The sequence below is a fragment of the Megalops cyprinoides genome, chromosome 19, assembly GCF_013368585.1.
Source record: "Megalops cyprinoides isolate fMegCyp1 chromosome 19, fMegCyp1.pri, whole genome shotgun sequence".
Taxonomy (NCBI): Eukaryota; Metazoa; Chordata; class Actinopteri; order Elopiformes; family Megalopidae; genus Megalops; species Megalops cyprinoides.
Window position 1 is genome coordinate 13,085,056 of NC_050601.1, and position 15,651 is coordinate 13,100,706.

General features: G+C 43.8%; 1 protein-coding gene across 1 annotated transcript; it reads left to right on the forward strand.

Moving 5' to 3' along the window:
* Window positions 1-853: 853 nt before the first annotated feature.
* On the forward strand, window positions 854-5,649 carry LOC118794813 (meteorin-like). The gene is made up of 4 exons (XM_036553093.1): window positions 854-1,208; window positions 2,573-3,015; window positions 4,415-4,474; window positions 5,173-5,649. Exons 1-4 carry the CDS (start codon window positions 1,108-1,110, stop codon window positions 5,484-5,486), a joined length of 918 nt encoding a protein of 305 aa, XP_036408986.1. The 5' UTR covers window positions 854-1,107; the 3' UTR covers window positions 5,487-5,649.
* The last annotated feature ends 10,002 nt before the right edge of the window (window positions 5,650-15,651 follow it).

Consider the following 15,651-nt stretch of genomic DNA (forward strand, 5'->3'; position numbering starts at 1 on the left):
GTAGCCCCATTGAAATGATTTTTGAAAAGGTTTATTTTGGCGGTTTTTTTCCTCACGAAAATGCAGTTTTACTCGCAACAACACAGTTTTGTTAATTTTTACAGTTTTTTATTTGCTACGTGTAAGCAATTAAACGAGTACGGTCTCTCAAAATGTATGTCAATCAACAAAATCAGCTTACAATGTCAAAAATCTTTAGCCTGTACGAAAGAGAAAGGTAGGTTCCAGTTTTGCTATGATTTAGCGTTACAAGAATGTCAGTTTCCCAGAAAGCATGTGCAAATGTTTTATCAATATGTACAAAAGCAAAATGTCGCTAGTATATATCACACTGGAAATTACGTTGAACGTCAATGGAAATAAACACATAGGCCTATAAAAGGAAAACAGTGGTCCTTTGTCTGTTTCATTGCCTTGTTTTATGATGCCCACACCCATGTTAATAATGTCTTGCCACGTTAGCCTAATATGTTTCCTTCTTGAGAACTCTTAAATTGCACTTAATATCATTTATTACGTTTTAAATCATTACACTCCACACACCCACGAAACTAGCCATTCCTAAGAATTTTCCAGAATTGAAATATATCTTGAATTCTGAATTTGACAGGAATTACAAAACACCGACATCCATACACCACAAACAGAGAGCATTCTGTTTTGGTAGCAAGAAAGGTCATAGAAAAACTTCATGGTCTGGGTCTCAAACCACACCTCTGGTACCCCTGTGTGTTGTGAATGGTTTAAAGTTTCACTTGTCCTAGCCTCTTTCCAATTGGATGACGCACTTCCCTTCGCCACAGTAAAACTCCACTCGCCGCAGACCACCATTCACAAGTATTGTCAAGTTTGGAGCGATGGGTATCTGAGGCATGCACATCCTAAAAGTTAGTGACTCTTGCCGCTTGTGGATTGCAAGTCCGAGAGAAGCAGATAACTCCTAGACGATGAGACCGACTTATGGAATTTGGCTACTTGCTGTCACGAGATTAAATACAATTTCTTGCATGTTACGAAAGGAAACGCAAGAGAAGATCTAAACGTTTTGTCAACACTCGGCTTGCAGACAAGCAGAGTAGCTACTAATACAATTACCTCTCAGAGAAAATGGTCTCTTTTTGGATATGCAGCGTGTGGATCCTACTTTTGTCAATTCTTGACATGGCTTTTTCCAGCTATTCGGAGGATCAGTGCAGCTGGAGAGGAAGGCAAGTTGAACATTTTATGGAATAATGATAATATGCAAAATGTTTTATTTTCCACTTCGTTGGTTAGTTCGTTCTAAGACAAACCTGCCTGCTTTGGTTTTCGACGATCTCCCCTTATCATTAGTCAACTGCTCACCGGGTAGATTTGTCCTCTTCCTTGGATGTACCACTGGCAGGACTCATTTGCGCACTAAAATGCGCAAGTACAATGAGACGGTAGTTTCTCGCAACTCGCAGAAATCTTAGCAATGCAGTTGTTAATAAACTACAAAGTAATTTACACTAACTACATTTAATTGTGTATATAGCTAGCGTGCGTAAGAATATCCTGCATGTTACATTTTATAGCTGCAGACGTTTCCACCGTACATTATATAATGTATAAACTGAGGTTCAGAATGAGATGGCTTGTACATGCACACACCAAGGTTCAAAAGCAGTTGTATGTTGTTGATGGTATATGTTGTAATTTCATCACAATTATTTGTGACCGTAGAATTAAATTTTTCCCGAAGCTTTTCTGAGAGCTCGTTAAGTCCAGGCGAAATGAGAAAATCTCACGTTGAATAAATATCATGTAAAACAGTGAACATGGCGTGTCACAGATTTGCAGAACTCATACCTGCTTGAAAACATGTCAGTGGTACTCATGCATGTGCGGGTTTGCGTAATGCACTTTTCCAAATAACGGTAATGTGAGCAGAATATTTTCATAACAGAAAAAGAAAAGTCATTTTATTTCGAATGAGTTGCTACCACATGCGTGTCTCTTAACGTGGTTTTGGAAACATTTCTTTTCGTCATGGTTAAACAGGTGGTGACACTGCTCACCGGGAGACCGGGAGAATGTATTTAGTCTGGCAAACGCAAAGTATTTCTCCATTACTGGAGGGCTCGTAAAAATCAGTGCAGACTAACAATTTAGTGTGCATTTATTTGAAGAGATACAGAGATTCTGGCAAGGATCTAACAGGTTCTGGCAGGGGTTATAATCACTTTTGTCAGACTGATTTCACAATCTCAAGCGACATTGCCGTCATGAGTCAGCCAAAAAACAAAAGCCCAGCCCGTGATGCTACATTGCCAAAATAAAAGGATTCACTTTGGGAGAAGCCAAAATACAGTCCACACTGCCAATTGCCTTCTGAAAACAAACTAGTCCCTAGGAAAACACACATATAACCATTACGTCTTGCTATTGTAACTCAAAAAATGTTTTGTTAAATTTGTGTGGGGTTTGTATATAAAAAAAAAAACATTGGCTGGCTATTCTATCCCAGAAATCAAGGCAAATTCAGTAAATTATGTGTAAAAAGCTAAGCCTGGCATCCTGGTTCTGACGCTGTGTGTTCTTTCACCTACAGTGGCCTGTCTCAGCAGCCAGGCAGTGTGGAGCAGATCTCACTGCACTGTGCAGAGGGCTCCCTTGACTGGCTGTATCCCAAGGGGGCGCTGCGGCTCACCCTGTCCCCCCGGCTACCCTCGGCCGCGGTCGGGCCTGGGGGCAGCAAGCGCAGCAGCTCCGGCCACATCACTGCCTGCATCAAGCCCGCCGAGAACTTCCGCGGGGCCCAGCTCTACCTTGAGCGCGACGGTGTCCTGGAGCTTCTTGTGAGTGACCGTCCAGATTCCACCCAGTCTCCCAGGGTCCGCTGTTTCAGCAGGCAGCCGGGGGAGAGGGTGGCCCTCTTCCTGCAGGCCACTCCTCACCAGGACATCAGCCGACGCATCGCTGCCTTTCGATACGAGCTTCGAGGGGACTGGAACACGCGGCTGTCCCTCGACTCTGACCCCATCAGCAGCGAAGGTGAGTGGTGGTCAGCAGTGGGTGCTAACAACTAATTACATCTTTGTAGAGATGGGGGAACAAGTAGTCAAGTATATGAGCCTTAAATCACTACACTGCAGCCAAGCCTGCAGCCCTGATTGGGGTTGGCAAGGTGCAGCCACAAATGTCCCCAAATGCAATCAAATGGAGGACCATTTTCATCCTGGACACCAGGGCATTCCTGATGGACTGTTGTGAAAAACTCCCCCTCCTCCTTTGCACAGGAAATGGAGAGGAAAGAGGGGAGAAAATTTGCCAAAGTTTCCCTGGGGGCCTTCGGATCAGTTCCCTGGCCGCTCCTGCCCCGAAAGAAGGGGAGGGGAGGGGGGTGCCGAACAAAAGCCCAGTATGAGGAGGCCTTGTGCTGAACCAGGCCTTTCATTCAGGCACATGAGAGCTGAGGGATTAGCCCAGTTGCCCTGGCGACAGAGGGGCCTTTCATCAGCTGAGATGCTCCCCTATCTTTTGTCTTCCCCCAGCAGGGTTGCTTGTCTCCAGGAATTCACCCAGCCTGATTAGTGACTATGGGCAGGGATCTGGGTTTAAGGGATGGGACACTAGTAATAGGGAAGGAAACTCATTGCAGCAGCAATCAAATAAACAGGTCTCTAAAAATAGACTGTCTTCTCTCGTTCTGTGGAATCAAAGCTGAAACTGAGGACTGCACCACAGCAGTTCCAGTTTTGTGGCTATTTGCAAATTCACTGTAACTTGAGGAGGCAACCACATAAGACATTTTAAATGCGCTTTTTGAACTCAGATGCATGCGAAACAGCTGTGTATGTAAAGGTCTGGAGATGGGAGGAAGTCTCCTCTCAGACGAGGGGCAGAGCTGTAAATTTTTTTTTTACCGTGTAAATCATTTGATCTCTTTCACACCCACGTCCTGTTTCCTGAGGTGGGGTGCAATTGACAACACCACCCCGGGGCCACGGTGTGGAGGTGTTTTATGCCACCTTCAAAGTATCTGGCCTGGCCAGTCTGTCTGCGGCCCTCCGTCCCGCCTTTCTGCCCCTCAGACTTTGCCCATAAAACAAACAGCTGTCCGCTAACTGGGTGGCGGGTGCTTCCTCTTCCCTCTGCAGCACAGTCACCTGGGAGCTGGTTTCAGACTGTACTTGCAGACCCATTTTTTTGGAAGGGCTCACAGTGTTTTTATTTGTTTTTGCATTTGAACAGTCCCTTGTCTTCCTCTCTCTGCATTCCCTTGTTTGTGCAGACATTTCAGGGCAGTAAATCTTCATTTCGCCATTGTTTTGCTTTGGAAGCGGTGATGCGTTCATGTTTTTTTGGTGTGTGCTGTTACCCGCAGCCTATTTGTAGTGTGTCTGTGTCGGTTTCCTGGTCTAACTCCCTCTCCCCTCCTTTCTGCCCACAGGCGCCTGCAGACCCTGCAATGACACAGAGATTCTGATGGCTGTCTGCACCAGTGACTTCGGTGAGGTCCCGCTCCTCACCATGGCACCCACATGACCCCCATTTGTCAGCCTGTATCACACAACTGGTCATTACTAGGCCTGTTGTGTTATTTGAAATAGAACCTTCCCAGCACTTATTTAGCAGGGCTTGTTTACTTAGTACAACAGGCTTGATTTCCCATGAAAGGAGCCTGCATCGAAGTTGCTTTAGATAGCAGTGTCCGCTGCACAAATGTGTAATGTGATGTAAATTTCCAACTGTAAAAGATGCCTAGTCAAAGCTGGGGGAGTGTACAGCTCCCATTCTGACAGCTTAAAGGGGGAAAACAAAGGATTAAGTACCACTGCCAATGGCAACGCTCTAATCCTGCTGCTCCCCTAGCCCCCGATGTATCTGAAGGTCAGGGTTCAAACAGCGGCCTTCCTCTTCCTGCTAGCCCCCACCACCCTGAGTTATTGTGGTGGAATAATCCTGACAGCTTTAATTGAGATGTAAGGGTAAGGGAATTTCTCATTTGCAAAGCTTGGGGGAAGAGGTTGTGTTCCAGCATGCATATTCCTATATGTTCATGTCATGTCACAGCTGAAGGTGTCACATGACAGTTTTTCATCGCCAGATTATCTTAGCATATTTGTAATTTTCTTGTCTCTTTGAAGATATTTTTAAAGACATCTGGATGAGCCTAGGTTTGTAATGCGTTTTCTGTTAAATTCGCAGTGGTGCGGGGAAACATCCAGTCTGTAGTGGAGGACAGGGACCTGCAGGCCTCGGTCATCAAGGTGAGCGCCACACGGGTGTTTCGGCAGAAATATGCTCTCTTCTCGGGCGCGAGCCGCCTTAGCAAGGCTGGAGAGATCCGCACCCTGCTGCAGTGTGGCGTCAGGCCCGGGGCGGGAAGCTTCCTCTTCACGGGCCAAGTCCACTTTGGGGAGGCGTGGCTTGGCTGCGCACCGAGGTACAAGGACTTCCAGCGGGCCTATGACCTGGCCAAAGAAGCACGGCAGATTCCCTGTGAGCTAGCATCCGACTGAGGCAAGGTGACCGCTTCAAGACAAGGCCTTGCCTTTGCTCAGCCATGCCCCTCCGAGCACCCATTGGGGCGCCTGTCAAAGGGTGTCATTTTGGCGTGGAAGACCCCTTCTGCAGTTTGGGAGAGAACGAGACCCACGGTTTCAAGGTGAAGAGGAAACCCAGTCCCAGCCATTTGGGTGTTGGGTGAGAACTGCCCAAGCTGGACTCTCAGGACCATATGCCTTGGGAGAGCTGACGTGGGGTTCTTTTGCTTGACCCCTAAGACAATTGAAGAACATCGTAGGTGAAGAGATGAAGAGCCATTGTTGGTCAGTTCTCTGCTCACCACTGTGGGAACAACCATACCACAGGTTCCAGAGTGGGAGCTGCAGTTCTGTGGCTGAAGAACATTATTCAGGACAGGAGCCGTCAGGTGCCCTGTATTGTCATTATATCTGTGGGTTGTGGGCAACAAGAAAAGGTTGAAATACTCAGGAAATTAATGACTTTGTGATTTTAATGTTCCACAATCCCATGAATAATTTGTTGAATGACCCATCTACCAAATATCTGGGTTGTCTGTGAGACAGTGTTGGAAAGATGGGAGAAATTTACCTGGGCTCACAAATTTGTTGTCTTGTGATGTCTCTTTATGGTTGTTCCTGAGGTATTGATACTGGGTTCTTAAGGTTGAAATGTTTATTTTATAGATTGGTTCAAAGCTGATACATTATACATGTCGCACCACCCCCTGTCTGTGAGTTGGACCAGTCATGATGTCCAAGTGATCTATACAATATGAGAAAATTCCACTGGGAGAGAATCAGGGAGTACTGGCCTTGGAACACTGATTTGCACTGTTGAGGAAAAGGTAACTGGCAGGAAAACATATGCTGCACGCACTAACAAATTAGGAAACCAAATAATGGATGGATTTTATGTAGCTAGCTGAGTGATCAGAACTTAATTTATTGTTACGGTGACACGCATTCTCTGACTTGGACAGCTTGCAAGGCTTCCGTGATGGCAGATTTGTGTGAAATTGGAATTGTAATTGGAATAGTACCTGCCCTTCTGTTATTGTGCTGACGTATGCATGTGCTCATATTGTTTTAAACACAGGGTTGCATCTTTTTCTCGAGAACCCTGTATAAATAAAGCTATTTTATTTTTTTTAGAAATGCAGTCAGGGGGTATGAATTGGGTGTTATGTGTATCAGTTAAATCAGTTAAATCAATACATCAAACCAGTCATTGGTTCACGCTCATAAACCGAGCATGGAACAATACGTTAGGAGACAGCACACAGGCAGTGGTTTGAAACCAAAAACAATTAGGATATGGCTCTTTCCAGTCTCTGATGGCTATTCAGGACCACTCCAGTAGTTCTAAGTTAAAAAGTTATACCCTGCTAGCTACCTGGCTAGATAGATAAGTGATATTACAAAAGAAAAAAGGGCAACTTCAATCAATTAGCAAAACTGAATTAGCTAGCTAGACAGTGAATAAGTGAATGCTTGACTCATGCATGATAACCCATTCATAGAAACAAAGTAGTGAATAAGGACACCATGCACTGTAATGTCTGCTTTATTTGTTCTTTTATCAGTTTGTTGAAAAAAGACATTAGCCAGCAAGCTAGCTAGCTAGTCTTTAAATGGCTTTTTGAGACAGCTGACTTCTTGCAACTTCAGAAGGTCGAGGCCAGGAGGCAATTCCAAAGTCTCATGAAAAGACTTCAGTTAGCATATTGCCACTACTACTTCACAGGTTGCTGTAGTTTTATACAAGCGCATTATCCTGAAGGTTGATGAAAGAGTTGCTGCAGTCACTTTTTTCAAGAACAGCGAGAGAGACTGAGAGACTAGGGGAATCTCGGCTAGGATTTCTGTCAATAAGAGGTAGCTATGTTATATCCAGGTGATACATTTTTTTTCTTTTAATTTTATTTCATTTAAAATTGTTATTGTTAACCATAATTTGCAAGCACTTCCCTGTTTCACAGGTGGTTTCTTTGAGGTTTCTGTTGTCATGCGAACAAAAAATGCTGGAGTTCACACAACACATTTTAGGATTTAAATGATATACCCAAGATGAAATCAGTGTTCTAAAGTACTTTTAATGTAGGTCCTTAATTGTGCTGGCCATTTAAGTCCACAGATTGTGTGAACATCTTTCTGAATGTCTTAACAGGTTTGAGCTGATACAACCTGGTGTATTTATGAGTGTTACATACAGAAGATGAGTTGTGTTGCTCAGATTCAAGATAACTGTAATTTGTTAAACATATACATTTTTTAGATTCTTAAGCATACGTGCTGCTGTTCTTCCATGCCCACTTTAGTAAGACTTCACACTTTAATAAGAAATGAATTATAATTTGTTTACTGTTCATTGTCTTCGAAGTGCACTAAATTCTTGAAGGGAGAGGAAATACCAAATTAAGGTGTGTTCTAGTAGCATTTGAAAGACCTCTGTACTGCCATTTTGAAAATTCTTTTTGTGTAAATGTTTGTCTCATTGTAAATGTGTATGTCTGTACAACAAATGTATATAAGAAGATTTAAGAGCAAAAATAATGGAAGGAAGTTATGAAAAAAAAACAAAGCATAATGTTAGTGTTGCAAAGTATTTGTGAATAAAATATTGTACAAAATCTTTAAAAGAAGCAATGTGGTCCTGTGGATTTGTTTTCCTAAGGATGTAGTGTCTGGTCTTGCAAAGAAGAAATCCATTATTCATTCACCAGTAGTGAAATGAAGTCAATTAGGTCATGTAATATTTCACTGGGTTTTGCAGGCAGGCCTAATTTCACCCTGCAATTAAGACAACCCCCCCACACACATACACACACACACACAGCAGCCTCAATCTGACCCTCCCTGCCTGCTTACCTCCCCTTTTCTACATGATTGCCTCCTCCCTCTATTCTCATGGGAATGGGTGTCAGCTTTACCCCAGATAATTCACGGCTTTCTCACAATCCCAAAATGAGGGGCCCCCCTCCGAAGATCTCAGGTCCATCACACTATGTTCACTCACAGCTTTGATTAAGGAAACTCTCTTAACAGCACGAGTAAAGCGAGGCCTACAATAAACACTCAAAGTTTATCGAAACAATGGCGGAGCTGTGTATGTGTAAGCATTAAGGTCCAAATCCAGCTCCTTAAGGATAACATTGTACAGCACTGTTGCCTCAGTCTGTATGTGTAAGGCCCCCTTGCTGTAAATAGCGCTGCTGTTAGAGTTTAGTCGAGAGCAGTAGGTAATCAAACACACAGATTGCGCTGTGATCAGGGTGCTGGTCCCTGGAGGACACGCACAAAAGAGAGACATATAATGTAATAGTTGCAATCAGTACAGTCCACTTTTTTCTGGATTCATGGAAAACAATTCATTTCCATTAAATGACCCAGTTAGCGATGTTTTGTGAAGGAAGGGAGTCACCCAGTCAGGCCTTATGCCTGTCCGCCATTCACATGTTGAGACTGACTCTTCCTACCTCTCTCTCTTTTACGTACACACACAGGGGTTAAGGGATTCACAGATTTCCTGGACTCTATTCAATTCCTGCAGCCCGCTCTTGGAAGCGCAGACACAAGTCAACGTCGTCCTTCAGCAAACTGTCAACAGACTTCTGCATTTAAGGCTGCAGCAGAACCTCCTGGCTGTGGCTGCATTTCAGCTGAGCCATCAGGCACAAGGGAGTACCAGCAGAGGGACTTATATATTTGTCCCCACTTCCCCTCAGTCCCCCTTTAATTCATGAACAGCGAATGTTAGGCCAACTCACATTTGGTGTGTGTGTGCCTGTGTGTGTGCGTGTGTGTGTGTGTGTGTGCACCTACACATGTGTATATGTGTGTGTGCGCGCCTATATGTGTGTATGTGTGTCTGTGTCTGTATGTGTGAGTGTGTCTTGCGTGTGTGTATGTGTGCGCCTACGTGTGTGTGTGTGTGTGTGTGTGTGTGTGTGTGCGCGTGTGTGTGTGTGTGTAGGTGTCAAAGAGGAGTCAGAGTCTCAGCTGCCTGACGTGTGGTGCAGTTGAGGTGAGGTTGAAAACAGGAAGCTGCAGGGAACTGGAGTCAGGAGGGTAGGGAGTGGCTGGGAGGGGTTCGATTCTGTCAGCCCCTGTGGGAGACAGAGGGAAGCGGATGGAGACCAGCTCCTGAGCAATGAGGTCCGCTAGGGCAGACACTCCCACCATCACAACAACGCTACAATATCAATACGGCTCCATTTTCTGGAAGAGCACACTCCAACAATTTGTTTCACTAGTGACAGCCCTTTGCCATGGATGTGTCTTATGAAAAAAGTGTTTAAAAAAACAGCATGAAGTCCTGCCAGTTCCTGTTCTCCACCATAGGCAATAAATCTCTGTAGAGAAATACACCTATTTTTGGCTGTAATAAAAAGGATTTAAACAATTAAACAATAGTTACAAAACAATGTCCAATTAGTTGATCAGTTTGAAGGCAATCCACTTGTATAATATGACTGATGGGCCAATGCAGGGCCTGCCTTTGCTAAAGATGAAGCCAGTCATGATGAGGCTTGTTCATTACAACAGACAGTAACTGTACAATGCACATAAAAATGAACTTGCACATACATATAAAAACTTTCCACAATCGAATCTCGAATATGTCCTGGCGTAGGTATGTCCAGCCTCAGTCTTGTGGAGCATGCCAGTTAGGCCACAGATGGGTACGTGTTTTTGTCTTGGCTGCCCATGTGACATGTTTTAACAGAAGTGTTAAGGCTCACAGAGTGCAGGTGTGTGTTTCTGTGTGTGCTGTTTTTACAATAAAGCGCATGGCTTCATTCTATGCCTCTGGGTCAGTGAACTCTTCAGAGAGTGGAGAGGGGGGAGAAACCTTGGGAGTGACAGCGGAGGTGAAAGCAGGGCCTTGGACTAGGGACGGAAAGGGTCAAGAGCATGTTTAAATGGACTTGTTATCCCTCTGCGGGCTGGGGCGCGCGCAAGGGGCCACTTTTGTTTCTTGAGAGGTCGCAGATGGCTGTAATCCTGCCCAGAATGCGGAGAGGGAATCTGTCATGGTGGGGCGGTGGCTTTGAGGGAGGGGCGACAAAAGGATTAAAGAGGGTGGACGGCACAACAGAGAGACCTCACTTTCCCGCAAAAAGTGAAAAGGCAACATGGAGCACTTGGCCTGCACCACATCTCACCCTCCGTGAACTGTGGGCAATTGTTGTCCCAGAGAGTGCACAGCCTAGTTAGGGGGAATTTATGTACGATGAGGGGTGGCGGACAGATCAGAAACAGCCCATGAGAACTGACATTGGGGCCAAGGCGCTTTTCTCTGCTCTCCCACTATGCAGATCCCTTCTTTTACAAGGGACGCAGGGAGAGACCGGTGGGGAACGTGTTGGTGGGCCCACAGCAGCAGTCTTTTATGCAGAGAATGGTTTGCGTCACTGCCCCCGCAGACACGGACTCCTCGCTCTGCCTCAAATCCAAGCACATCTGCGTTGCCATGGTGCGGGTCTCTGTGGCTGCTAAGATACGGCGGATTCTTTGCATTGTGACCCACAGCAGCTAGATGAAAAGGTTTCCCCAAGGTCCTTGTGGTTTCTTCAAAGTAACTTTCAGGCTTTACGTAACATGAGTTCAGCCTTTCATGTGGGGTGCAAATCCTCAGCTGTGATTTTTAGGGTTTGTTGTATTTTGTCTCACTCGATTTCAGCGGAATCCATGACATTTTTGAACATGATTTCTTTCCTTTTGAAGAGGACACCCTTCTCTGGGGCAACTTGCATAGCTTACATTTTTGACAAATTTTTCTTTCATAGATATTTACTGTTAAATATTTACTGAAGCAATTCACAGCATGAGTCTCACTTGGGAAACAAACCTGCACCCATAAATGCAAGTTCCTACGGAGATGAAAATAGCAGTATACTGTATACAATCTGTGAAATGGTAGTGTTGGCTACTAGATTACTGTGACACCATCACAGGTGCAGTGTCTCCCCAAGCTGTTTATAAGACATCCATAATGGAAAAAAACAACTGGGGCTACAATATGGCCTTTATCAGAATTAAACTGTAAAACAATCACTTAATAGCTATACATGCATGTCAAAATAAGCAATTTGAACTGTGTCAGGAAGAAAAATCTACACATTGTCATTGCTTTAATGAATACGACTGTATATGTACAACTTCCGGATGTTTTTGTAAAGCCTCCATTCCAAATATGCCATGCTATCGAAGCCCTTGAAGGGTCCTTGTACATCTGCTGAGTGTAACGGACACATTGTTACAAGATTTTCCCATGACATAAGCGTTCCACGTTACAGGCTGAATCCCTGTTGTATTTCACGGTCCTGTGGGTGCACAGAGCAGGAATTCTTAGGAGGGTGTTGATGTTGGACGAGTCAGTGCTGGTAATGTGTGTTGCATTCTTGAACTATCTGCACATCGTAGGCAAAGAAAAACAGAGAACAACTAAGTGAACATCAAGGGCAGAATACCCGTAAACACTAAACATGTTTGATTTGGACTGCCTTGTTCATGGACAGTCTTGGTGATTCAGCGTCAAGTCTACACAGAGTCTTTTGGGTGAACAAAACATACTCCAAACCAAGGCTGGTAACTCCATTGGATGAAATTCAAACCACTGACTGAACCTTTACATTGATTTCAGCATGATCAGCCGGGCAGCCAGGAAGAGTTGAAAGAAGCAGCAGAAAGTATGAAAACCCTCCCACCAACACTGGTTCCTTTTTCCTGTATGCTTACCTGCCAGACATGCACATTCTTGAATATGGTACTCCCCAGTAGACCAGGAGATGTTTTTTTGTTGACATGGAGCATGGTTGAGAAATTTTTCTGATTAACACTGGATAATCTATTGTCAAACAACCTGAAGGATTGGAGAGGCTGGTTGGACTTTGCTGCACTTATAAATGTTGGAATTTGTGTCCTTTATATTTTGCCAGAATGGTGGTTAGTTAAAGAATGTTGTGTATTTTAGAGTGTCTCAGAGGCTTCCTGTTGGAGACAATAAGCCTTGAAGAATGTCCTTGTTTGAAGGGTAGGTGTTCTGAAGCTCGGGTTGTTTTGCTTGGAACACCTGCTGTCTGTCCACTTTCTGAAGAGGGCCAAGGAGCAGTCTCGGACTGAATGTTTCCTCAGCTGCCTATCAACCTATTGGGTCCATGCTATCAATTGCTACTGTTCACAGTCAGGTGTAAATGGCTTGCACTGGCTTGCTTTTTTTGTTGAGTGTTCATAGGTATAGAGTCCATGATTCTGGATCCCTCCAATCAGTATCAGAGACCAACAGTCCGTCACTCTGCCCCTCATGGCCACTGATGCAGTATAACAGAAAAGTGCTTGCAAATATGTAAACTGAAAGCAATATATATAATAATGAATAATAATGCCAGTGTTTGTGTACATCACTTTGCAAACACCTCTGACAGGTGTTTATGTCTTAACTGTTTACCACTGCCATCCATGTTTTCTAATTAATTGTTGTTAAGCTGGTAGTTAACCTTTGTAAGTAAGTCTAAAACATGCAACGTAACAAAATTCTGTAATGTTCACAGTGCAACAAAATGCTAAGACTTTCCTTGCTGTGTTATTTATTTGTGGGACGACATGTCACTGTGTGAACTGAAAATGAACACATTGCATTTACAATTATTTGAATGTGTTGCTCGCTTATTCCTGTTTTAATGCTGATGTCTATGCTCCTTATGTCATTCAATGAGAGTTCTCGGTAATTTGTCGCTCTGGATAGGAGTTATCCATGGGGTCAATTCCCCGCTGAGGTACAGCTAAATCCAGGCCAGTGTAAACAGCCCATTATAGTGTGTGTGACATGATTCATGCTGACTACATCCCCTCTGACAAGGGTCAAAAAGCTTGTTGTGCAAAAACCTTACTTCCACCTTTGTGTTTCACCCCCCCAAAGACTTTGACATATCAAATTTCAAGGTATGAATGAGGCAGCTGGCCAAAATCCTCGATGGAGAGACACACCTGTTCCCTCTCTAGCATGAATGTGACCATTTAAACTAAGGATTGCGGTTTTCACACGGGTCGTGTCCCCATATGATTCTATCAGAGACCACAAAAGGAGAAGAATTTTCCAGGACTGTGCATGCTCCCCTGCAGCCCCCCGCCCTCTTAAAACAACTGTTTTGACCTCTGCCCCTAATCCGGTAATTACTGATGTCTGGCCCCTGGACCTTGGCCTCAGAGCCAGCGGACACTCAGGTTACTACCCGTATTTTCCTGTTTTGCTCCTGTGAGGCCCCTGCTGTACTTTGTATTTGCTCTGGTGCTGCACACGTCTTTGTGAGCGAGGCACAGAAAGAGTGGGGGCAGGGTAGACCGAAACCGGGGAAGGATTGGATATCTCTCCCTCCCTCCCTCTCCAGAGTGAAAGTGAGAGTACAGGTCCTGTTCCCTCTGAGCATCAAAGCTTCTGTTCTCCTCCTGCCTTTAAGAACAATCTAGCCTGTCTCACAGAATACATTAGAGAGGAGAGAAAGAGACAACAGAAGACAGGTGGGACAAAATCATCTTGGCAACATTTCAGTCTAGATTTTAAATTCAAGTAGTTTTTTGTGCTGAAGTTACAAGTCACAGCTAAAAAATGGTTTTGCTTTGAAGATGAAAGGTCTGACAGTACCTATGTTCCAGTTTAATTGTCAGAGGTATTTTCTTTTTTTAAGTGACTGCCATTTTTTCTTCAAAGATAAATACATTTATACAGATTTAAAAAATCTTGAGATAAAAATGATGGTCGAAGTAACTGAGAGCATGTAAAAGGAATTCTCACTGAGAAAAACTTTCCAGAAAATGAATATTACTGTGAGAAGAGTCTCTTAATGAAACACGATTTCTTGTAATATACAGTGTAATTGTGTTCTGATTTTCTCATACTGATTGTAACTCTCTGAGCACACGGCTCTGCCTTCCACTCCCTTCCCCCTCCTCACGCTGTGCCTCTATTGGCTGAAACTGCTCCTCTCGGCTCCACCTGTTGCTGCTTGGAGCTGCGCTCCTCAGCACAGGGCCCATGTACGCTGGAATTCACTCCTAATTAAGACAGGGATTAGCAGCCCCCTTTGTGGGAACTGCACAAGGTCTGGGAAAGAAAGAAATCTCCTTCTCTTATTCTGTCCTTCATTCTCTCTCCCTCACCCTTTTAAACACCTTTTCTGTGAGTTCAGGGTTATTTCAAACATGTACCTATGTGAGCACTGAACATGCAACATTCACCCACAGCACAATAATTAATGTAAAAGAATATGTACATTAAATTATATACAAACATACAAGAAAAAGGGAGGCCTCAGTGCTTGAAGTATCATTGGATAGCTGTTTAGCTATTGAGAGTACCAGAGAGCATGTGCTAAATTGCTCCACAATTTTTTAAACTGGTTTTGCTTTTATTCTTTGCTAAATTACCTCAAGGATTCAAACAATATGATACATCTGATAATCCTGGAATCTAGACTAGGGGGCGCAGTTTGATTTGTAACTCTGTAACAGCATTTCTTTTCTTTTAAATTGATGGATGAATACAGTACCATCCACCCCCTTTCCATCTCTCCTACTCACCTTCTCTTATTCTTCTCTGACTTTTTCTAACAGCCCTGGCTCTTTCCTTCTCACAGTCTCTTTTCCCTAGGCTGGTTGAAGTGTCCCTCTCTCCAGCATTTGCATTCAAAGAGAGTTTAGAGAGGTGCTCAACAGTCAAACAGCAGTTGCCAAAAATGTGTATTTGTGAATGTGTAGAGGTAACAAGCAGGTGTTTTCCCAAACTCTTTAATTCTTTCCTTTTATCTCTTGTTCCATTGGCGGATATCAGTGGAAGAATGTATGAAATATTAACTAGGATAAATAAACAGAACTGCATAACATCACAGTGTGGGATGCATCAATTATGAAAATGTTAATGTCATAGAACAGTCTTCTTCTGTATTGTATACTCCAGTTAATTTCATATAAATATTAATCACTATTAAGTGCTGTTATGTATGTGCAGGTTTAAAACAAGTGTTTGGTTATTGTATTTTTTCTGATTTCCTCAAACACTGGATGGATTTTGTTAAAGTCTGGATGAAATTGCTGGATAGTTTGATTGTGTCAACTGCTTCACTGACTGAAAAATGAAAGATTGAAAAATCATATTTCCCCA